The following is a 25,018-nucleotide window of genomic DNA, read 5'->3' on the forward strand; positions in this document are numbered from 1 at the left end:
TTCATGTCTTCAATTAGATACGGCTATATAGTCAAATACTCATGTTTTTATCTCCTAAAAATATGAAGTAATGTGCAGATATTGAAAATGCAAGATTTGATTAAACCTTTTGTAGACCCCTTGCCAGTCACAATAGTGTGGTGGTTTACCAAATGACTGACACTGCTGTGCCCTTAACACAGCATGCCATGAGAGAAAGGTCCAACACTAAATCTTATATAAAAAAAGGAGCCACTTTTCCTGTCTTAACTTTTTGAATTGGGACAAAACAGTGAATTTATGCATCTTCAGGTTATTAAATGATTGTTTTGGTACATTATTTTGAAAACAGTGATACATTAAAGGGGTCTGTGCACCTGGAGCAAGTCTCAATGATAGTGATTATTATTATTATTATTATTATGTACAAGGTAGTGCAAAACAAGGTTATCACCACATTTAGTGAGATTCAGCCTTTTTTCCTGTAAAATAAAAAAAGTAAAAAATACGAGGTACTTCTTTCAGCACAATGTTAATCTGCCTGAATTATATCTTTTGAATACATTAAAGTTACCACTAAAAATAAGAAGTGTAAACATTAATAGCTAAACATTTTATTCTTGCACAGAATAACAGATTAATGTATTTGATCAAAGTTAACAGTAAAACTTGTAAATCCAAGTAACATCAATAGCATTTTGTAGTTCTTCAAAGGTTTTTACAAAGTGATTCTTATATCTTTCTCAGCATTAACGTATTATTAAGTCCAGAAAATACACAACAGTATTTTAATACATATTGTACAAAACAGGAAGACAGTGGAAAAACATCCACAAAACTATATAAACAGCACAGCACTGAAATGCATCATGTGTAATGAACTAAGAATGATAAACTTCTTTTTACATAACATGAACAGATATATTAAACAAGTCTTATGCAATATATTCATTTGATCAAGTCTGTGATTTTAAGCCTACAGGAAATTCTCAGACTATAAGTATCTCTCTCCATTCCAAAACAGGCATTTCCTTTTCAAAAACCCAATTACAACAGTATAAAAGAATTGCGCTTCAAAACAACAGACTGTATATCCCTACAAGTGAGCCACTGATTTATTTCATGGGCTAGAAGTCCTACCAAAATCAAGCTGATAAATCATGGAATTTGAACTGTAATTAAAGCCTTTATCGTTTCAGTATCTCTTACTTGCCTCAGTATCTATTTGCAATATTTTAAGGTTTCCAGAATGAGTACAATATTTAAACTTCGTGATGAGTTTTTTATGGCATGATCATGTCAGTTCTCATTGTCCACAGCAATTCTGACACCACAAATACTTTTAATGGCAACACGTTACAAGTATCAAAGGATGCAAAACAAAATGCACAAATTATTAAATTTTCCATGCCTTTCTGCAAAGGCCATCAGAGCTTTCATTACTCTAGGATATTATAAACTCAGTGCCTTCTTTATAATAATGCAGGGCTCTCTTAAAGTACATACTGAATAGATACTACATGCCAGTGCTGTACTTGAAAGTGAATGCACTTTCTCCATCAACCTCATTATACACCTGGAGTATGATTTCTGATGACTTCTGATACAATTTGAAATTTTCTGTCCTCTGGAGAATTTTACCTGAAAGACTGAATATTATCTAATCTATAAATATTTTACTTTTGTTATACTGCTCTGCGTAAGTCCTACCCTTAAATGCTTGCCAATATCTCAACAATCTATTATGTATTAAGATCAGAATATAATTGTTTTATAACATTCATGAAGTAATTTTAGGTGAACATTTGGCAAATGAATGTTTACATGAAATAGTACCACAAGAGGATTTTTGTAACAGCCACAATTCTGCATAAAGTTCTACAAGTATTTCTTCCTAAATGACTAAATGAACATGATGTACCATTACATAAGGTGTAGCTTAATGAAACAGAATTATTCAGACAAAATAGGAGTGAAACCTATCTTTTACAGATGTATTTAAACACATACACTAGTTATTTCAAAGCAATTTCCTACAAAGTAACACACACCTGACATATCAGAATTGATCCTAGACTACAAATATTTGTCCTTAATGGCAAGAATGACAAATTTTCCAGTGGAATGTAGAACTACTATTTGAACAAATGTACAAAATATTCATTGAATTATGTAGATGACGTGTGATCAGAAACATCCATTAAATTTGAAGGGTGTGCTTTAATATCAACGACAACCTTAATGACTATTGGACTGTATTACATGCCAGTTGAAACAAGTATGTTATCAAGAACAAATTTATTACATTAAATGGAACATTTATTCTGAAAATGACACTCAAAAATAAAAGGTCAGTCTAACTTACAAGCAGATGAAATGGATGATACATAAACAAACAATAATAATAAATAGAAGATATAAGCTTTCCCTCCAATTTTCCATGTTTCTCGCAGGTTTTTATTGTTGGAAAATACATTCTTTTGTTTACTATAGCTACTTCATTTTTCCAGCTGAATGAAAGATAAATCTCTTACATCCATTACACTATCAAACATTGCTAACAGACAATTTTCTCTTTCCAGCAGTATCATCTCAAACCAAAGAGAGGTGTCTTATCAAGCACAAGAACAACAAAAGACAAGAAACAAAAATTTGAAAATGCAACCACTCACTTGCAGTCAACCAATAAGTGATGGGGAGGGGGACAGTAAGTCAGAGATAAGCTGTTTTTCATTGTGCACTCAGCACCTCACATACATCACCACTTAGACAACCAAATACATCCACCAACAGCAGCCACTATCTGGGGGCACTTTCTGTAGTTGCGTGTGAAAAGGTACGTCCACATGCCTTTTTTTCTGTTCAAGTTTGTGCAAGAGTTTACATTTCCAACAGCACAACTATGCCTGTGCTTTTGTGCATGTGTAATTTCCTCAAAGTGAAGGCTGTGCATGAAAGTGCATTGCTTTCCAGGTTTGGTGGGAATCTCTTGCACTGCTCAGCAAATGACAGGCAACTATGGTCCATGTGGGTTTCATTGTGTAGTGTGTTGAGGTTATGTTGACTCCACGGAAAGCACGGGGAAATTTATAAAATATTACAGACAAAGATAAGTCATATGGAATGCTGCTTCTAAGGACTGTTTCAATAAAAATTTGAGATGAGATGCCGTGAGTGTCAAGTATTAGATAAAAAGTCTCCAATCATATTACTGTAAAGTAAGAGACAAGTATAAAAGTAGGAAAACAGAGAAGCAGCACCTTACAAATTTATGAAAACTGCACACCAGGAAAGAGGCATTCTGTGGACATACCTTCAGAAAAAGTGCTTACACTAGAAAAAAAGCAATAGTTTCAAAGCTAGTGACATCTGTACGTTGTTACACATCTGTTTGTGCATTACATCACTATGCATAAGAGGATCAGTTGCCCTTCCTCATTATTGTTTCTTGTTTGCACTCTGGAATTACCAGATTGTAGGACAGTAAATTTCCTAATATGCCAAAAGTTGATCTTAATGTAGTAGATCTTAACAGAGGACAACAGTACATAACACAACACCACATGCTTCATCTTTAAGCATAAGCAACACATACTTGAGAGCGTTAATTGTAAGACACAATACAGAAGTTCTGAAATAGCAGTCACTTAAAAATCACTGCAATAATAATCCAAATAACACCCTTCCTACAGTTCTTAAATATGACTGCAATGGGAATATCTTGTGACTACTGCTGAAGTCCCTCAGCATGCTGAGAGAAAACTCTTTCAGCAGATAAGCTAAGACATGTGTACACAGTGTGTAACCGGCGTAAGTGCAGATATTTTTATTTGTGGTATCTTAATATGTACATACAGCAGTGTGTTGGTTGTTTTTCTCTTTGTCAAACAGTCTTCCCACAAACAAGTAACATGATTTACTGCCTGATGTTTTTTGCATAGTTGTAACTGCACCACTGGGTTGACCACACCTATCAGTGTAGACTAAACATTTTGTGTCCACACATCCGCACTTCAAAACCTAACCTGCTGCCCAGTGAAAATGAGTATTAATGGCTTGCTGTTGCCACACGTAGTTGGAGGTACTAACCAACCTAAAAACATATGTCTTATCATAGCTAGAATTATTAGTCTGCAAATGACAAACATACTGATGTGATATTGTTCAGTACACTGACTTCACTAACCAACAGAAATATCTGCACTTATACCCTTTACACCCTGTATAAGGCAAGTCAAAATGTTATCTGCACGATCTCCTCTTTTATGAAATCCATTAACTGCTTTATGGGTTTATGGAGCCACTCTGTGGAGTTGTAGCTCGGTACATGTGAACTAGGGAAAGTTGTCTCAGCACATCCCATATCTTGGTATACCAAACCAGAAAACTAACTTCAGTGGTGTACAAATATGGTCTTTTGCAATGAGCAGGCATGCTCAGCTTCAATCAAGTAACGTTTCAGTTTACCTCTCAAACTATTCTGTACCTACTGAACTATAACAAAAAGGAGAGAGAATTCCAGTAATTAAAATACATTTTTTGCTTTTCCTCCTCCAATTCTAATTCCCACAAAATATAAATACAGCACGAAGAATGACAAACTGTATAAAATGCATACATAAACAAAGCCACTGACAATATTATAAAGAAAGTCAAATGTTACCTGTGTGATGAAACACGTGAGTTTATTATACCCATCCTGAGTCAAGACATAAAATGAATATAATATACAAGAACAGATATGCAGAAAACATTCTAATGCATTTGTCAGATGATGAAATATAGTCTGTTTGAGGGTGGCAACCTAATGCCTTAAGCATGTCTGTTTCTTGACCTACAAGTGAAACCTGAAGCACATGATGGACCATCCTGCTACATTTATTTATGACTGACAAATGAACATGTACTTGATAAAACTGCGAGACCCACAAAGGGAACCAAATGTATAAATTTATCTCAGTATTTTGAGCACACCTTTACAATGGAAAAAATATAAAAACACTTCATTCAAAAAATAACGCATTTCTATTGAAACTGTTCCCTCATAAAACCAACTGATAAAGCATGAAGTGCACAACATGATCCATTGCCAATTTAATTTCATTTGAGCATATTTTAAGATCTGAGTTTGGACAGACAAGTCTCTTCGTTGTATCAACAGAAAGCGAATTATGAATCCGAAGGCGATTCAAGCATCTCCATCAGGAACGTATCAATTGGAACATCTCCAATAAGGCGAAAGAAAAACAAATGCTCCAAACACTTAAGGCCTATGGAACGTAAAGAAGGCAGACGAAGCAGAAGTTTCGCAAATCGTCCTGGTTCGTCAGGGTGTGTTGTTCTAGTATATTCTTCCAAAGCTGCATATACTTTTTCACGAAGTAGTTCCACCTCCTGGGCAGATTTCAAACCCCTCACCTCTGCAACAATATACAGAATTTATGAAGTGTTTCAGGAATAAAACATGAGTGCATAAAATGATTATAAATGAATATACTACAACACTTCTACAACAAAATGAACACATTATGAAGGGAAAAATTTTTAAAACGGAAAACAACAAAGTAACAACACATTTAAATCTATCCTCATTATGGCAAGAAGCATGGCTATGTCCACAACAACATTTTTTGGTTTAGGAAATATGATATCTTTGTTGGAGATAACAGCTGGTTAACAGTAGACTGGAGGAGACAAGGGGCAGGGGTTAAAAAGAAAAAGAGAGAGAGAGAGAGAGAGAGAGAGAGAGAGAGAGAGAGAGAGAGATATTTCGGGTTTAACATTGCAGAAGCTCAGATTAGGCAGCATTTGTGTGAAGTGAATTACGGAAATCGAGGAGAACTTATATCTGAAATGGCCGGATGGGGATTGCAAACTCCATCCTCCCAAATACCAGTTCAGTGGAAGCCAATGTGTCACCTCCCTTGGTGTGAAAGGGGGAGGGGGGGAGGCAAACAGAGGAAAATCTGAGACTGTGGAAGGGATGGTTGACGCATGCAGTGGAGGATAAAACAGACAGAGGAAATGCAGAACAAGCAGTTTAAGTGATTATTACTACTACTACTACTACTACTACTACCACGACCACCACCACCACCACCACCACATTAAGCACGCGCAAGACATTTTTTCGGATGCACATTTATTTGTAACAATATATTACAGTTCTGTGATTGGTGCAACATTATAACAGATAAAACCCAAGCACATGAATTACGAAGAACACAACCACCATTTTCGTAACATTTTCCTCCTTCCTACATTAGGTATGCAGATATACAGGGTGATTCAAAAAGAATACCACAACTTTAGGAATTTAAAACTCTGCAACGACAAAAGGCAGAGCTAAGCACTATCTGTTCGCGAATTGAGGGAGCTATAAAGTTTCATTTAGTTGTACATTTGTTCGCTTGAGGCACTGTTGACTGGGCATCAGCGTCAGTTGATGCAAAGATTGTGTTTAGTGATGAAGCAACTTTCCACACTAACGGGAAAGTCAACTGTCACAATGTCTGTATATGGGGCACTGAGAATCTGTGGGAAACAACTCAGTATGAACGTGACTCGCCTAAGGTGAACGTTTTCTGTGCCATTTCAGCCAATAAAGTTTTTGGTCCCTTTTTCTTCGAAGGTGCTACTGTAACTGGACTACAGTATCTGGAGATGTTAGAGAATTGGCTGTTCCCTCAGCTCGAACAAGAAGCACAACAATTCATATTTCTGCAGGATGGAGCGCCACCACATTGGCACTTATCTGTCCGTAACTACCTGAACGTCAACTACCCGAGGCGATGGATCGGCCGCCAGGCAGCCCGTGACAGAGCACTTCATCACTGGCCGCCAAGAAGCCCTGATCTTACCCCCCTGCGATTTTTTCTTATGGGGGTATGTTAAGGATATGGTGTTTCGGCCACCTCTCCCAGCCACCATTGATGATTTGAAACGAGAAATAACAGCAGTTATCCAAACTGTTACGCCTGATATGCTACAGAGAGTGTGGAACGAGTTGGAGTATCGGGTTGATATTGCTCGAGTGTCTGGAGGGGGCCATATTGAACATCTCTGAACTTTTTTTTGAGTGAAAAAAAAACCTCTTTAAATACTCTTTGTAATGATGTATAACAGAAGGTTATATTATGTTTCTTTCATTAAATACACATTTTTAAAGTTGTGGTATTCTTTTTGAATCACCCTGTATTTACAGATATTGTCTTTTCTCTATCCTTAAAACCTCTAACATGTTCTCTCTCCCCTCTTTTTCTCCTCTAGTCTTGATAAAATGGACTTCCAGTGTAATGCCAAAGACAACTTTCTCATATTCAAGCCCCAGTTCACAGCAATTATTATATTCCTGTAAATATGGCCAGTCAAGCACTAATGCCTCCTTTTCTTTCTCCTTAAATAAAGTGCGTTAAATGAAAAATTTGTGTTTGGGAGTATTCTGCAAAAATGTTTCTCCAATCCACTGCAGTAGTAACTTTGTGTGTCAACAGAGGCCAATACTGCAGTCACTTACAAAATGGCCAACATCAATGTTCATACAGCTCTGCGATAAAATTCTTCGTAATATAAGGTGAAAAGCTCGTTCACATTCATGAAAGACTTGTTTGTGGCTGTAACAAAGCTGAAGAACAAACATCATTGGCTGACGAAACACAGAGCAGCAGGCTGGTGACTGCAGCGACTCCACACAACATTCATTCAGTGAGTCTATAGCATCATTCGTCATGACTGCCTGCACATGATTTGTGTCACATTACACCCCCCCCCCCCCCCCCAACAAAGGCAGTGTGATGACGATTACTCAACAGCCGGGATACTCAAAGGTTTGTGCAACTTGGGTACCAATGCAAGACCACACACCAGTCATCATACCACTGAAGAGATTGTGAAAATTGGATGGGAAGCCTTGCCTCATCCCCCATACTGCCCTGACCTGGCACTATCAGACATCCATCTGTTTGAGCTGCTAAATGCTCATCAAGGGATTCACTGCAACAACGTCTGTGTGAAGTGGCTTCAGAAGCAGGATAATGCACTTTACCACATTGGAAAAAATTTCCTTGTTAAAAGATCGAGCTAAACTGAGAAAATGGATGATGATGAAAAGTCATAAATTAATCATAAACGTTGTGGTTTTGAACCTGTATGGTTGCATTTGGGGAAAAGAAGAAGAAGGAGGAGGACGAGGCAGCATTTCTTTTTGACTTACTCTGATAACCCCAGTGTATCAAGACCACTCACTAATACACAAATGACAATGAAAGTTGAGAATTTAGAACATATTACTTGTTGTTGTTGTCTTCAGTCCTGAGACTGGTTTGGTGCAGCTCTCCACACTACTCTATCCTGTGCAAGCTTCTTCATCTCCCAGTACGTACTGCAGCCTACATCCTTCTGAATCTGCTTAGTGTATTCATCTCTTGGTCTCCCTCTACGATTTTTACCCTCCAATAATAAATTGGTGATCCCTTGATGCCTCAGAACATGTCCTACCAACCGATCCCTTCTTCTAGTCAAGTTGTGCCACAAACTCCTCTTCTCCCCAATCCTATTCAGTACCTCCTCATTAGTTATGTGATCTACCCATCTAATCTTCAGCATTCTTCTGTAGCACATTTCGAAAGCTTCTATTCTCTTCTTGTCCAAACCATTTATCGTCCATGTTTCACTTCCATACATGGCTACATTCCATACAAATACTTTCAGAAACAACGTCCTGACACTTAAATCTATACTCAATGTTAACAAATTTCTCTTCTTCAGAAACCCTTTCCTTGCCATTGCCAGTCTACATTTGATATCCTCTCTACTTCGATCATCATCAGTTATTTTGTTCACCAAACAGCAAAACTCCCTTATTACTTTAAGTGTCTCATTTCCTAATCTAATTCCCTCAGCATCACCCGACTTAATTCGACTACATTCCATTACCCTCGTTTTGCTTTTGTTGATGTTCATCTTATATCCTCCTTTCAATTACTTAAGGATTTAAACTTGGATAAATTTCTAGGTTCCAGTTGTTCTTAGTGATATTACAAACACTGAAAAGCCTCTACTTTCACAAAAGTGCAACTTGTGGTCTACTTTATATAATGGTCGGTTTATAGAATAAGCAATTTAAAATAATGAAGATAGAGAAGGTGGAATTGTTGCAATGAGGCTACCAATTTTGCCACTGGCTACATTTTAAAATTTTGGGCAACTACTTGACCTTCAATCTGTTATGGTTAATTTTGCAAATGCAATAAAAAACAGAGTGCTCAAATTCGATTACAATGTTCTTCTTGTAAATGAATGTGCATTTACACACCATGCATTCCAACTCTCCACCTTCACTTCTGCCATTTCTCCAACAATAGAGCAAGTGCTCTGTCTCTATAGGAAACAGCTATACAGAATAAAAAATTGTGACAGTGAGAATTACAATACTGGACAAAGATAACAACGAAATACCAAAAATATAACAGGCAAACAGTAAGAGAAGGTAACAATCACAGACTGATAACAAAATAAGGTAAGGCAAATAGTGCAAAAGAAGGTCAAAAAGCCAGTTTAGTGAACTGAAGAAGACAACACTACTTACGGCAGCAACCTCTTTAAAAGAGTTTGGCAAAGAACATGGCATGTAGGTCGTCTTGCTCAAAAGGAAAATCAGCTGCCTTGTTCATGTAGAATTCCATCTGTGCGTATTACTACTTGCTTCTGTATCTCATGGCATACTACCTACGAGTCTCAATTAAAATTTTCAGACAGAGACATGTGACAGAGCTGTACAAAATCAAATAAAAATTGCAGGCAAATTATACAAGGAACGTCACGGGTGTGAGAGAGGTTTATTGGAGGAATAGAGCATGAAACTGCTTGGAAGAATGCTACAAATTTTCAAAATAATCAGAAGCAAGATGCCCCACCTCCTTCACCACCCAGGCGTCAATACATTTCAAGGGTGTAAGGAGGTTTATTGGAGGAATGGAGCACGAAACTCTGACTTTTTTAAATCATATCCCGAGACGAGATCATCTCTCACTGATACCCTTTTCACATATCCACTATATCCTTGTAAAACCACACGAATGTATCACATTATCACTGTATATCAAAGTTCTTAATCCTGCAATCGTTCCTCTACTAAAACCTGCCTCAAGCATTCACACACCACTACTTCCTTCAATCTTATCCTTGGTAAATTCTACATCATCAGAGATAGAGCAACACTTGAAACCACTCATGACGTTTCCCATGTAATTTGACTCAAGAGATCTGAACATTTGCTACACCACATGTGCAATTTGTATCCTCCTTGAACACAGGGTACGGAAACTGCTCTCCAACATATCCTTGCATCATCCATGGCCTTTATTAATACTGGAACAGATGGGCTGTGTCTCTTAGACCCAGGCAGATTTTGTTTTCAAAATATTTGTGAGAGTATACGGTTTATGAGTAAGCCATTCACTGTAGCTTTCACTTAATGTCCCCACAGGTCTCTACCTGTTTCCTCATTCCTCTTTGTTAGCCATTTGTTTGTTGACACGGTAAGAAATGTACTCTGGGTCTGAGACCCAGTTTGTTTACATTAGCTTTTTCTACTTACGCACTTTTCTTGTTACTCTATCTGCCTGAAAATGGCTAGGCAGCACACACTGAATGAAGAGAAAACTGAAGAACTGCTATTTGAATGTGATAATGACGATTCAGACGTAAATCACAATTTAGTTCCTGAAAGTGATCATGACACATGAAAGCGATATGAGCGATTAACAGCTGGACAGTGAAGATGGCACCATTATTCCTGTCAGAAATGTGAGTACACTTACACATCAATCAATCAAGATTCTCTATCAACTAGTGTAGTTGGTTCCAGTCCCTATTCCACGGAATCATCACCCTGCGATTTGTTGAGAGACAGACAAAGTAAATGGCTGAAAAATGTTCCCGATGAAAATGTCTGTACTAAATCTCGCAATATAATTACACATTTACCTGGTGGCAGTGTAGAAGCCAGATATGCTAACACCATTGCCAAGGCCTGGAAAAAGTGCATTAACGACAATTTGCTCGATTTGGTAATAGAAAGCACAAATACTTACATGGATCACATAAAATCTCTTTTTAATGGTTGACCCAAATACTGAAAAAAAGATGAGTTCAAGGTATTTTTTGAGAATTTTGTACATTTCTGGCATTCTTCACAGAGGCAAAATGAACGTGGAAGAATTTTGGGACACTTGCTGCACAGGGTCAGCAATCTTCCTTTCCCACAGGTCATTGTGAAGGTTCCATTTTCTTTTGAGTTGTGTTAGGTCAGACAATAGTCACACAAGACAGAAACACAGAAAGAGCGATAATTTGGCCCCTGTACGTGGTGTTATGGAGGGATTCACAAAAAATTGCACAAGTCATTAAACAAGAAGTGACTATCTTGCAGTCAATGAATTATTGTTAACTTTTTGGGGACATTGTCCTTTCAGAATGCTCATTCCATCAAAATCTGGAAAGTATGGGATCAAAATATTTATCACAACAGATGTAAAAGGACACTATGTACAGAATTTAGAAGTATATGTGGGACAACAACCTTCAGGTTTGTTCCCAGTGAGTAACACAGCTGATGATGTGCTCAGACTTGTCGAGCCAGTGAAGAGAACAAGAATGAATATTACCCTTGATAACTGGTTCATAAGCTACACTCTTGCTAGAAAACTTTTGACATTTTGTAATCTTACACTTGTTGAAACACTGCACAAAAATAAAAGAGAAATCCTTTAGAATTCTTGCTTCCATGAAAAGAGAAATCCATTCATCCAAATTTGGATTTAATGACAATTTCACATTGGTGTCACATGTGCCGAAGAAAAATAAATATGTAATTTTAGCATCATTAATGCAAACAAACAATAAAATCAGTGAAGAAACAGGTAATGTGAGTGGATGTAGTTGATGCCATGTGTTCAGAATATAATGAAGAAAGGCAAACAAGACAATGGCCACAGTGCATGTCTTATGCCATTGTGAACATTGCACTGTATACTACAAATGCATTTATACTAGCAAACACAAGACTGGATATATCAAGAGGGCTATTTCTCAAGCAACTGGGTTTGGAACGGATAAAAGCACACATGGGACAGAGCTAACCAGAAGACTCTATTGGGGAACATTTGCCAACTGGCAGTGTGGGTATCTGGAATTACCCATGAGAAGGTTGTACCAGAAAGCAAATGAGGTGGTTGTTATAAACGCAAAGACAATACAACAAAATATTTTTGTAAAAGTTGTGTAAAGCGGCTCCGTCTGTCCCATACGGTTATGTTATGTGAAGACTGTGCAGAAAATACAGACCAGTAAGCATGTATATCAAAAGAAGTGACAACCATTTTTTGTCAGTTTGTACTATGTACTGAAATTGGCAAACAGTACTTTTGGGACTGCTACTGAAAATTTAAGTCTTGCTTATTCCAGAAACCCTTCCTGCCTGTCTGTTGTAAGGGTTAATCCACCTACGTTCCCAGTTTACTTCTTAACTGTATTATACATTGCACTCATTTTTCTTCCTCTTTACCCCACATTAACTCTCAATCCACCCCTTTTATCACCTCTAAACAGAAGTTAAAACAGTGCTAATTAATGTACTATTTTTGACCTATTATCCTCTTTTCTGACACTTTCTCTCTCCTCTTTTGCATAATATGTACATCTGTTTTAAGCTAGGCTCTCAGCACCTTGCCTTCTTTTTCCAATCCATCCAAACCACTCCCTCTTTGCTCCCTGAAAGTGAATACAGAAGCTCCAAATGCTAGGATTAGTGCTTTCTGTTTTAAATATTTCCATCAGTAGTACTAGGAACTTCACCTCCTGAAGGTAATTACCGGACAGCCACTCTACTTGTCTTGCATTTTAAGTCTTCTCAACTAAATTTTCCTTTGCTAGAATGAACACTAATCTTATATGTTTTTACACTGCTAAATAAAAAGAATGGTAGCTGCTTCAATAACTTTTGATTTTCAATACCCCCCCCCCCCACACACACACACACAGAGGGAGAGATGGGAAAGAAGGTTTCTTTTTTTTTTTTTTTTTTTTTGGGTGGGGGGCACGGTGGCCAGAAAGAAAGGTGTTGATAGAGACTATTTTCACAGCTCCGAAATAATGCTTACCTGGATTGAAAAGAATTACAGATCTCAAGCAGCCAAGTTCTGTTTTATCCATTTTCATTTCTCTCATCTTTGCCACCAATTCTGTCAAAACACGGTCAAATATTGTGCCCACTCCCGCTTGATGGGCAGAATTTCGATGCACTGTGAGTCCAGTGGCAAGTACTATACCATCTTTAACATCTACAGATCGATGTGAGAATGCTGCAATTAGCAGCTCATTCCAACCTGTAACAAAATAGTTTCAAACTAAAAACAATGAAAACATTTGTTAAACTGGCCAAAAATGTATACATGTCTTAATATAAAATAAATCAACAAGATGGAAATGTATGATAATTTTTCATTCTTACATTTATTTTGCCCTCTAATAATTATGTTTTTCTCCCTTATATATATATATATATATATATATATATATATATATATATATATATATATATATATATATATATCAACAAAGATGATGTGACTTACCAAATGAAAGCGCTGGCACGTCGATAGACACACAAACAAACACAAACATATACACAAAATTCAAGCTTTCGCAACAAACTGTTGCCTCATCAGGAAAGAGTGAAGGAGAGGGAAAGACGAAAGGATGTGGGTTTTAAGGGAGAGGGTAAGGAGTCATTCCAATCCCGGGAGCGGAAAGACTTACCTTAGGGGGAAAAAAGGACGGGTATACACTCGCGCACACACACACACACACACACACACACACACACACACACACACACACACATTTCCATCCACACATATACAGACACAAGCAGACATATATATAAGGGAAACATTCCACGTGGGAAAAATATATCTAAAAACAAAGATGATGTGACTTACCGAACGAAAGCGCTGGCAGGTCGATAGACACACAAACAAACACAAACACACACACACACACACACACACACACAAAATTCAAGCTTTCGCAACAAACTGTTGCCTCATCAGGAAAGAGGGGAAGGAGAGGGAAAGACGAAAGGATGTGGGTTTTAAGGGAGAGGGTAAGGAGTCATTCCAATCCCGGGAGCGGAAAGACTTACCTTAGGGGGGAAAAAGGACAGGTATACACTCGCACACACACACACACACACACACACACACACACATATCCATCCACACATATACAGACACAAGCAGACATATTTAAAGACAAAGAGTTTGGGCAGAGATGTCAGTCGAGGTGGAAGTGAAGAGGCAAAGATGATGTTGAATGACAGGTGAGGTATGAGTGGTGGCAACTTGAAATTAGCGGAGATTGAGGCCTGGTGGGTAACGGGAAGAGAGGATATATTGAAGAGAAAGTTCCCATCTCTGGAGTTCGGATAGGTTGGTGTTGGTGGGAAGTATCCAGATAACCCGGACGGTGTAACACTGTGCCAAGATGTGCTGGCCGTGCACCAAGGCATGTTTAGCCACAGGGTGATCCTCATTACCAACAAACACTGTCTGCCTGTGTCCATTCATGCGAATGGACAGTTTGTTGCTGGTCATTCCCACATAGAATGCATCACAGTGTAGGCAGGTCAGTTGGTAAATCACGTGGGTGCTTTCACATGTGGTTCTGCCTTTGATCGTGTACACCTTCCGGGTTACAGGACTGGAGTAGCTGGTGGTGGGAGAGTGCATGGGACAGGTTTTACACCGGGGGCGGTTACAAGGATAGGAGCCAGAGGGTAGGGAAGGTGGTTTGGGGATTTCATAGGGATGAACTAAGAGGTTACGAAGGTTAGGTGGACGGCGGAAAGATACTCTTGGTGGAGTGGGGAGGATTTCATGAAGGATGGATCTCATTTCAGGGCAGGATTTGAGGAAGTCTTATCCCTGCTGGAGAGCCACATTCAGAATCTGATCCAGTCCCGGAAAGTATCCTGTCACAAGTGGGGCACTTTTGTGGTTCTTCTGTGGGGGATTCTGGGCTCGAGGGGATGAGGAAGTGGCTCTGGTTATTTGCTTCTGTACCAGGTCGGGAGGGTAGTTGCGAGATGCGAAAGCTGTTGTCAGGTTGTTGGTGTAATGGTTCAGGGATTCCGGACTGCAGCAGATTCGTTTGCCACGAAGACCTAGGCTGTAGGGAAGGGACCGTTTGATGTGGAATGGGTGGCAGCTGTCATAATGCAGGTACTGTTGCTTGTTGGTGGGTTTGATGTGGATGGACGTGTGAAGCTGGCCATTGGACAGATGGAGGTCAACGTCAACTGGCATGGAATTTGGAGTAGGACCAGGTGAATCTGATGGAACCAAAGGAGTTGAGCTTGGAGAGGAAATTCTGGAGTTCTTCTTCACTGTGAGTCCAGATCATGAAGATGTAATCAATAAATCTGTACCAAACTTTGGGTTGGCAGGCCTGGGTAACCAAGAAGGCTTCCTCTAAGCGACCCATGAATAGGTTGGCGTACGAGGGGGCCATCCTGGTACCCATGGCTGTTCCCTTTAATTGTTGGTATGTCTGGCCTTCAAAAGTGAAGAAGTTGTGGGTCAGGATGAAGCTGGCTAAGGTGATGAGGAAAGAGGTTTGACCTGCCAGCGCTTTCATGCAAATAACAAATCCTCACAGTAGTCTTCAACTATTTTATCTTTTTCAGCACACAGTTAAATGACTTGGAGGTCCAATTAGTAAAACCAAAACATGACACTGAACTCTAGTTTGGTGTTACTTTATATGAATTTGTGACTAATTAGGACCAACACATGCTGAAGCATACAAAATGGCAAAATCATAAGCAATTATTATGGGCTGAGGAAATAACAGCTCTAACTTTCACTTATTGCACTGTCTTTTTTTTAATCACAAAAAATAACACAGCATGTGGAAATACATGTGTATAAACAATGACACAATCAAATGAAAGTGCGTATGATCACAAACAATTTAAACACAATAGAAAAAAACATATTTTTCAGCAGAAATTTAGTTCTTAGTAATGCAACGGAAAATCCCAGCTGGAACGCAGTTGACGGTATGAGGGAAGTCAACCACTCACTAAGGTTAGGAGTTTTACACCCAATGGCTTTACAGGAACTAGAAATGGAGCACTTGTTTCAACAAAAAAGGACATAGAAGTTTCTATGGTGTAGCTCCTTTAAGGGAGATCTCTAAGAATAAAGAGTTTTCTAATTATAAATGAGACAGGAAATAGCTGAGGAAGTTTAAAGTAGTACTGTTGGACACTGCTTATGGAAGCGTCTAAAACTGACAAGCATTGTTAAGTACCCTAAGTGATCATACACTTGCGATATATTATGTAAAAAAAGGCTTTGACGAAGATACTAGTTGCATTTTATGGCTAACGATTGCAAATAAATTACTAGTTGTAAATATTTTAGTCTGTTAATTGCAAGTCTATGAACCAGCTTATAAGCAGCAATTTATAAAATAAAATTAAGTTTCCTTCTACTAAAAATGTATGAGTTTAGTCTTTCTTGGGATTAAAAAAAAAAAAAAAGAAAATTATCAGACACGTAAACTATTAACTCATATGAGGGTAGGTGTAATTACACCTATCAAACAATGTTTGTCAAGATGACTATCTCTAGGTGAAAAATGGTAAAGAAAATTATCTTTGTGAGAAAAAAATCAAACATAAACCTTATTCTGAGAAATACATAAATGGTAACACAAAGGCATGATTATATGTGATAAGTTAAAACTTGGGTCAGGATCGGGAAAACAAATTTTTAGCTTATGTGTACTCTGTGCAACATATATTCTACACAGAGTAATTATCAACCATAACAAGGTTCAATGAAGTACAGTTAACTCATGGAAATGCTTCCTATATTATGATCTACTTTTAACCTGTTTTATTCCATAGGCCTTTCAGTAACGGTACCGTAAATACAAACAAAATATTTAATATCAGTTTTCTCTGCAAGAATGAACACTGATTCACTTCCAATCAATCTTTTGCAGTCTTTCTTATAAAATACAACCGGTATTATGGAAACTATCCACCTGTATTCATAAACAAAGAGCAATATGTTTCGTAAAGCATACGTAAAAACCGAAATAAAAATTTCAACTATATAATCATCTAGCACTCTTAATGATATATCAGGGGGGCCAGTCACTAGAAGATTTGATACCACTCTCACTGCATAATTTTAGTTCCCCCACCGAGACCCCCCCCCCTCCCCATTTGCACTGATGGTGTAACACATTAGTAACTGTTGCTAAGTAAAGCTTATCTACCAACTGATGCATGGACTGAAATCCTTTCATTATAAATTTATTACAAACATATTTACAGACTCAGTAGGACAAGAAAGAAAAATGATGCTTACCATGTGAATTAAAATGAATTTACAAAAGCAATTCTTGAACTTTATAATTCAATATGCTCTATATACTCAACTCTCATACTTTTTATTTGTCTCTGTCAACACAGAAGAAACAGTAAAAACTAAGCTGCTGCTAAGAATGAAACATATGTCCATCTCCCATTCCAAAGTTTCTCCAACCTTTAGCTAATATCCGAGTGTCCACTAATAACATAAATAAAGAGAAGCCTAGCAAAAGAATATGCCATATTGTAAATACCTCATTTCTGGAGTATTTATTTTCCAATGATGTGCTGGCATTATATCTGGGCAATTAAAACCACTTGTATGTGTGTCACCACTGTAATTTCACGCCGACCTACTGTCATCTTGAGATATACAGATTAGGTCACTGTTCGTCAACTTGACGGCAGTCAAAAACTTACTAGGGGTTTCGTAAACTACTGTATCTAACTTCATGACAGCATGGGAATATTTTACTTGCTACACACATCTATGGGAGGAAACATTATCTTACTGATAAGAGAATTAATGAGGATTGTAATCAATAATAAGGAAAACACTGCCCTGAATATGGCTGCTAAGCTTACAATAGCATATAGCCAATGAAAATGACAGAAATTGTGGTGACTGAGTTGTTATTGGCAAGGTCTGATTAACTCAGTGAAAGCAAAGAAACGACTTCAGACATCCAATGAGAAGAAACACTTGTATTGTCCACATGAAAATTGTAATATGGCCGAACAACTGCGCTTATATTAACAATCAACATAACAAGGGAAGCACACAATCCAAACTTACTCGTTCCAACTGTCAAGGTTCTGTAATTGTGCAGTCATACTTTTATGTAGAAAACAGATAAGCACCTATTACATTCCTCCAAACTTATTTTGCTGCATGAAGTCAATCTATTGTTACCATAACAATTATAAAAGGGGTACTTTGAAGGAGGGAATCTTAACACTGACCAAACTGAGGATATTACGTGCCTTTAATTCTTTTAGGTAACAATAATACAATTTTTAAATGAATCTACTGACATAAAGAGCAACAGGAAACAAAAGTTAATTTTACATTTTCATGTAGATTGAGAAAGTAAGTGTGTGTGTGTGTGTGTGTGTTTAAAATTCTGTCTTCATTAAAAGTGGCCTTATGAAACATCTGTCTACAGTGAATCAATGTACTGTAAAAATTTGAATCTCCAACATGAAGATATCACTATCAACTTCCTGTAGTGGTAGAATTCTGATTCACAGATTCATAACATGTTAATATCACTGAATCTTCTTCTTTGCTTCAAGCAAGTGTGTAAACTGAAATGCTTGCAATATTGTTCTAATTCCTACTAACAATGCTGTCTCAGAATTTACAGTGCAGCACTACGAGGAAGATGTATTTTAATGAAAATGCTGTATATCAAGCTGCCCCCCCCTCCCCCCAATCCTCGTTCAGCCTTTAGTAATAGTGCCATGGTGTTGCATTATGAGAAATGAGCATTATAATTTAACTTGAAAGCTGTTATGTTTTGGTACTATTAAATGTAATTGTAAAGTTTCAATGATCACCTTCAAAAATAAAGTTATGTAATTAATTTTTTGTTTGTTTGTTTGTAGGTACATGTTTGTAGGCATGGTAAAAATTGAAATCTTTGTGCCACAGAACCACAGCAATCCACTAAGAAATTGGAGATAGGCTACTACATTTTGCTTTGGCTCCTCTAGTGATATGCAACAGTACTGTGGCATGGGGATTTCAATGTGTATAATGGCTGCAGACATTTACCTGCAAAACAAACTTTATTATAATAATTAAAACTTGATGACTATCCCTTGTATATGACCAGATTTCACAACTTGAAGACCTGTCAAGAATTTTATTTAAATAATTTGAATTCATTAACAACTTTTAAAATGTGCTTCAAATACTGCAGGTGAAGTGTATTGAACACTTTTAGTAATATCACTGTAATTCACAAAAAAATGAAAGCTTGTGCGACTTTCGGCAGTGTTAATTTTTCCTCTGTTATAACCAGCCAACAAACACTAACACCAGTAGAAACATGACCACAAACAATATGATATTTACTCTCTAACAGGGCTAATTATTTTCAGGGTTTATTATCTAAACAACTAAAATCAATCTTCTTTTTATTTTCTATCCACACTGAACTTAGGAGTAATAATGGAGGAAACCTCAGTAACTGGTTTGTGTGTAGCATCACTTTATCATTTAGCTTCAGGAGACCATCTAAATTCTTGAAATGTTAAGGTAGGGCAGCTTGTGAGAACTAAAGACAGTGTCAAAAACCTGTATGTAGGAACATTGCCATAGTAAACAAGAACATGCTTAAAATGAATGACTAACCATAACCACTGTAAGAGATGGGGATGTTTAGATAATTGTGAACTTTGGAACACAATCAAAATAATGCACCATATTTACTAATCACATGAATATTTTGACAAAGCTCTTTGATACACACATCACATTAAAAAATCAATGGTAATAACCTCCCCCCCCTCACCCCTTTCCAAAGGACGCTTTACGTATCTTGTGTCTCGTCACTCTTTTCAATTACCAGACCTGATGGACATCAGGATATCATAAAGATTCTAACTTATTTGTGTGTCCTAGGAACTCTACTGGATATATCTGTGGAAGCAAAAATCATCACAGTCACCCATTTGCAATGACTAAATGTGCTGCTATAAAAATAGAGCTCTCACCTGCTCTGAGGAGGAGAACCTGGTCCTCCAGAGGTAGGGATGTGAAGTGCGGGATGTGTTTAGCCCACTCCACCAGCTGAAACAGTTGCTTGTTGGTAGCTTGGCAGATATTGGCAGCCTGGCAAATGTTATTCATTGTACTCTGCAACATTATGTTACAGTTATGTGCTTGAGAATATTCGTATGGTATCTACTCCCAGAGTATATGCTGTTTATGTTACACAACACCTATGCAACTTACAGAAATCAAGATCTCAGTAGTCAGCAAAACTAAATAATGCAGTAAGATTAAATCAAATAGATACATAAGATAACAAGACTATACTCAAAAGCAGTGAAAATTGCACTGTGCTAGGAACATCCTAAATTCTCATTAAAAAAATATTTAACCCACAGACAGGATTTCTTTTTCCTTTTCTTCTATTCTTCCATAAGAGTTAAAAGAATGAAATTCCACTTCTGAAAGGCAAATGATGTTTACACTGCCATATTCATCAATCACACAGCACTTACAGATTGTCACTACAGGTGAGCATTGCCCATTATTTACACTCAAATTTAATCGTAAACCATATTTATACACTGTCTAACATATATCGTGCCACAGCCATTATTACTATATTTGCATAAATCAGATGTGAATACTTAAACTTAATGTTTAAAAAAATACAATATATAGGATGGTATAGCTACATTATTAATTATTGGCAACTATCTGAAAAATACAGAAAAATAATGGTTATAAAAATAAAATGAAGCAACTTCCCAGCCAAGCAAGAAAATTACCTCATATTCCACTTGGTTTTCTGCTTTGCACTCCACTCGTTTTTCAGCTTCGAGAATGCGTTCAACAGGCATGTCTGTATGCAGGCTGCTTGTTGATTCAACTTCATTCTGATCACGCTCCTTTGTTCGCTGCCTTTCCTCCTAACCAAATTAGGCATTATTAATATTAGAGTGCAATGTAGGCAATTTAGCTATCTACAAGAGCCTCACATTAACAACAACTTTATTAAGAATTAAACATTTTCCCAATTATGCCGTCTTTAGATATCTGAAGACTAAATGATAACCACGGACAAGGTATTGCAAAATTGTATCATATAAGAATTACGCCTCAGAGATTCTGTGTGAAAAAAGTGAAAATACTGAACTAACTCAAGTAAATGAAATGAAATGTCGTGTGATGAGGGCCTCCTGTCAGGTAGACCGTTCGTCTGGTGCAAGTCTTTCGATTTGACGCCACTTCGGCGACTTGCGCGTCGATGGGGATGAAATGATGATGATTAGGACAACACAACACCCAGTCCCTGAGCGGAGAAAATCTCCGACCCAGCCGGGAATCGAACCCGGGCCCTTTGGATTGACAGTCTGTCGCGCTGACCACTCAGCTACCGGGGGCGGACACTAACTCAAGTACAACATGTTCACATGAGAAACAATAACTCACTCTGACTGCAGTTTGAGATACGTACACCAAATTTTTTTTTTTTTTTTAAAGAACATAGCAAAAATATATGTTCAGGGTGTATACACGGAGGAGGAAAAAACTTCACGGATCTCCCGGTTAAAAATACACTTTCTCCTGGGTGAAAATACAATTTTTCTGTGTTAAGTGACAGTATACATTCCCTTGGAACCATAAAACTTATCAATCTGTTGATCAGGAAATGAACCCTAGGGAAAAAAAGTGTGTTTTGGAAAGATCATTGATGTGCAGCAACATGTATGCTGCATATTTCCGTATTACTTAAGTATATAGTCGAATTCCACCAAACAAAGAACATTAGTTTCCGAAGTATTGAAATCGAGGTTGCAGTGTGCTTTTGAAAGCCAATCATAACTCATGTCACGTGATCTCGCCAGCCGATGATAGCAGATTTTACATGGGACTTCCAAAACCAGATTTCGTAAAGTGATTTCCCAATACTGCATTGGGTGGTCATGGAAACACTTTAAAATCGATTTTGGCATTCTGCTTCTGGTTGCCGGTTTTCCAATTCTGCAACCGATTTTTGCTCCCTTGTAAACGCAGCCGGTATTTAAACGTGCTTGGGCTGTCAGGTTTCGTCTTGTTTTTAAAATTTTCGGCTAATACTTTTTTAAAGCTGTTTCCGAAATTCGGTTTTCGTCTTTCGGAAGATGTGTCGCAAGCAAACGTAGTGATTCAGCCTATAGCAACAGCCTATAGCAACATCACTGTTAAGTAGCACAAACACACGAACAGGAAAAGTTAATGGTTTAAATTAATCTACACAGTGTTGCTACAAGAAAAGCTAAGCTTTCACATACAATATTTGACTTTTATGCGTGTGTTACACTTCAATAAATCACACAAATGTGCCAGTAAAATTTTAAGCAATGACATAAATGTCTGGTCTTCTGATCTTGAAATTCTAAGTTGCTGGCCCTCAAAGTGTTTAGCTTTAGATGAGACTCAAACTACGCTGTCATTTAAGAAATTCAAAGCAAGTTCGCCCACATAACATAATTCACGTTGTGTAAAATGAAATGTACTTTGAAAGTAACACTTTTCAAACCACCAATCGCAATATTTTCCCGTGACTTGTCAGAATTCTTTTCAGCAATTGTCAGAGAAACTTCCTGGCAGATTAAAACTGTGTGCCCAGCCGAGACTCGAACTCGGGACCTTTGCCTTTCACGGGCAAGTGCTCTACCATCTGAGCTACCGAAGCACGACTCACACCCGGTACTCACAGCTTTACTTCTGCCAGTATCTCGCCTCCTACCTTCCAAACTTTATCCTTTCTGGGAATTGTCAGAGAGTGCTAGAAATCAGTGTTACTGTGCATGTGTAGCTACGATGATGAAGGTAGCCCGTATGTTCATAATATAAAGCATTAAGAGATCTTACATTACATCATAAACTATACAGGCCATCAGAGGGCACTCTAAGAGCTTCGGAATTTCGTAAACCATACTAAAATGCATGATTTGGCTTAAAGGGCACATTCGTATTTCCAGATTTACAAAGAAGTAGCCCCAACCTGATATTAAACCTTCAAGTGTTGTTTTCGGGACGCAAATTTTCTTGGAGTATCAGTACTGTTATTATCTTATGTTGCAAGGCAATTAATGCCTGACTGCCAAAAACCTGGAAACAAAATGAAATCACAAAACTGAAACTAATAACATATTTTAGCTTTCCGTGATTATGTGAACGCATTTTAATCCACTTTATGGCTCGCGGCCACAGAAATACGTTTTGTTTTCATTTGGCTTGAGAGTTGTAAATGAAGAGGAAACAGCAAAATCACCAAATGTAAACATGGTTCACGTGGAGACTGCTATCCACCCCACTACAACTCTGACTGCTCTGCACATGTGTGAATCTGGCAGCTTAGGTGCACCAGAAAAAATTTTCTGGTTAGCATCTGGCTGTTTGTTGCTATTGCTGATACAGCTAAGAACCGCACTTCTAGCAGCCACAAGTGAGAGAAGGTACTGCTCATATGTGACACTACTTCGCATGTGCATAAGCCAGCAGGTAACTGCTCAAACGAACGTAATGTAAACTGTTGTGACGTCACGCTCGTCGAAAGACGTTTTTTGTTACGAAATATTTTAATGGCAGTCATTTCATCAAACAAACAAACAGAGTCCTACCATGACAAAGATACACAACAGGGAGAATATTAGACACCCATGAAGTATCTCAATGATGTGACAATCGGTCTTGAAAAGGGAAAGCTATTTTTTGCTTAGTATTTAAATATTTCACAGTAAACTGGACATCATGTTGGGGGACATATTGGGTTTGACAAACTATCTACTAAATATGTTCTGGACAGGTGATTTTCTGTGGGATGGATGAAGGGAGTGAAGACTGGAAAGGTGAATAACTGCAGAACATAATAAATCTGTTAGAATATTTTTGAAGAGACTCAGCATAACTGCAGATAAATCACATGTAAACTGTAGGGAAGGGTTACCAAAGATGATACGATACCTTTGGTTTTTTAATATGAAGAGAATATAAATGTTGAAGTAAGTTAGAGGTTTTCTGTCTCCCTCACATGACTTTCCTATATCTATGCCACTCTTCCCAGTGCTCACTTCTACATTACTGAGGACCATCATGTTATTTATTTACAATTGAAACCAAACAGCAATCAGCAGCATTTACTTCAGGAATGAGATACTGTTTTGTGTAATGTGTCAATAACTTGTACAACATTATTTGCTGTGACAAAGTACACTAACTTACATTCTTTTATCCCATTGGCATACACTACCTTACATTCTTTTATCCCCATTTGCAGTATAGAAAATATCTTGAGGACATACCACATGGTATTCAATACATACACAAATTTTCATAGATACTAAAAGGCATATTTTAATGTACAAAAACACACAAATGTTCATGCTTTGCAACTGGACTTTTTGGGGGAGGCCTGTGTCTTAAATATCTTGTGTTGATGAATGATAATAATAATAATAATAATAATAATAATAATAATAATTAATCAACACACGAATCTTCTAGAAGGGAATAAATCTAGGTTTTGTTGTTGACAATGCAATATGAATTATAGCTGTAATCTGCCCATGAAGGTATATATAATTTAAACAGGCAAGGAGTATTCATTTTGAAACACGATACATTATGTCATCATGGTACACCATCAGATGTTGACGATTTTGGAATTCTACGAGTGTTACTGTAACTATTCTGAAAACGTCACAGCATTTAAAAATATGAATTGACTAAGGAGAAGAAGAAGAAGAAGAAGACGAAGAAGAAGAAGAATCAGTCACAGCCATCTGCCCGGTCTGATGTGGCCTGCCAAGACTTCCTCTCCTGTGCAAACCTCTTCCTCAATTGCTTATTGGATATATTCCAATCTT

At 37.6% G+C, this 25,018-nt stretch overlaps 2 protein-coding genes across 6 annotated transcripts in view; one reads left to right on the plus strand and one right to left on the minus strand.

Annotated features, from left to right (window-relative positions):
* The window catches only part of LOC126262553 (uncharacterized), a 371,380-nt gene that overhangs the window by 267,491 nt on the left and 78,871 nt on the right, over positions 1-25,018 (plus strand). The gene's annotated exons all lie outside the window — the stretch shown is intronic.
* The window catches only part of LOC126262551 (retinoic acid receptor RXR), a 141,296-nt gene continuing 116,855 nt past the window's right edge, over positions 578-25,018 (minus strand). For 4 of the 5 annotated variants that reach the window (XM_049959246.1, XM_049959242.1, XM_049959243.1 and 1 more), the window contains 4 exons: positions 20,933-21,073; positions 20,147-20,288; positions 13,140-13,364; positions 578-5,399 (listed from right to left, as the gene is read on the minus strand). In XM_049959246.1, the coding sequence (XP_049815203.1) occupies positions 5,149-5,399; positions 13,140-13,364; positions 20,147-20,288; positions 20,933-21,073 (759 nt within the window). In that variant the 3' untranslated portion in view covers positions 578-5,148. The remainder of the gene's footprint in view (positions 5,400-13,139; positions 13,365-20,146; positions 20,289-20,932; positions 21,074-25,018) is intronic. The other variant, XM_049959244.1, reaches the window with a different exon arrangement.

The sequence above is a fragment of the Schistocerca nitens genome, chromosome 6 (assembly GCF_023898315.1).
Source record: "Schistocerca nitens isolate TAMUIC-IGC-003100 chromosome 6, iqSchNite1.1, whole genome shotgun sequence".
Taxonomy (NCBI): Eukaryota; Metazoa; Arthropoda; class Insecta; order Orthoptera; family Acrididae; genus Schistocerca; species Schistocerca nitens.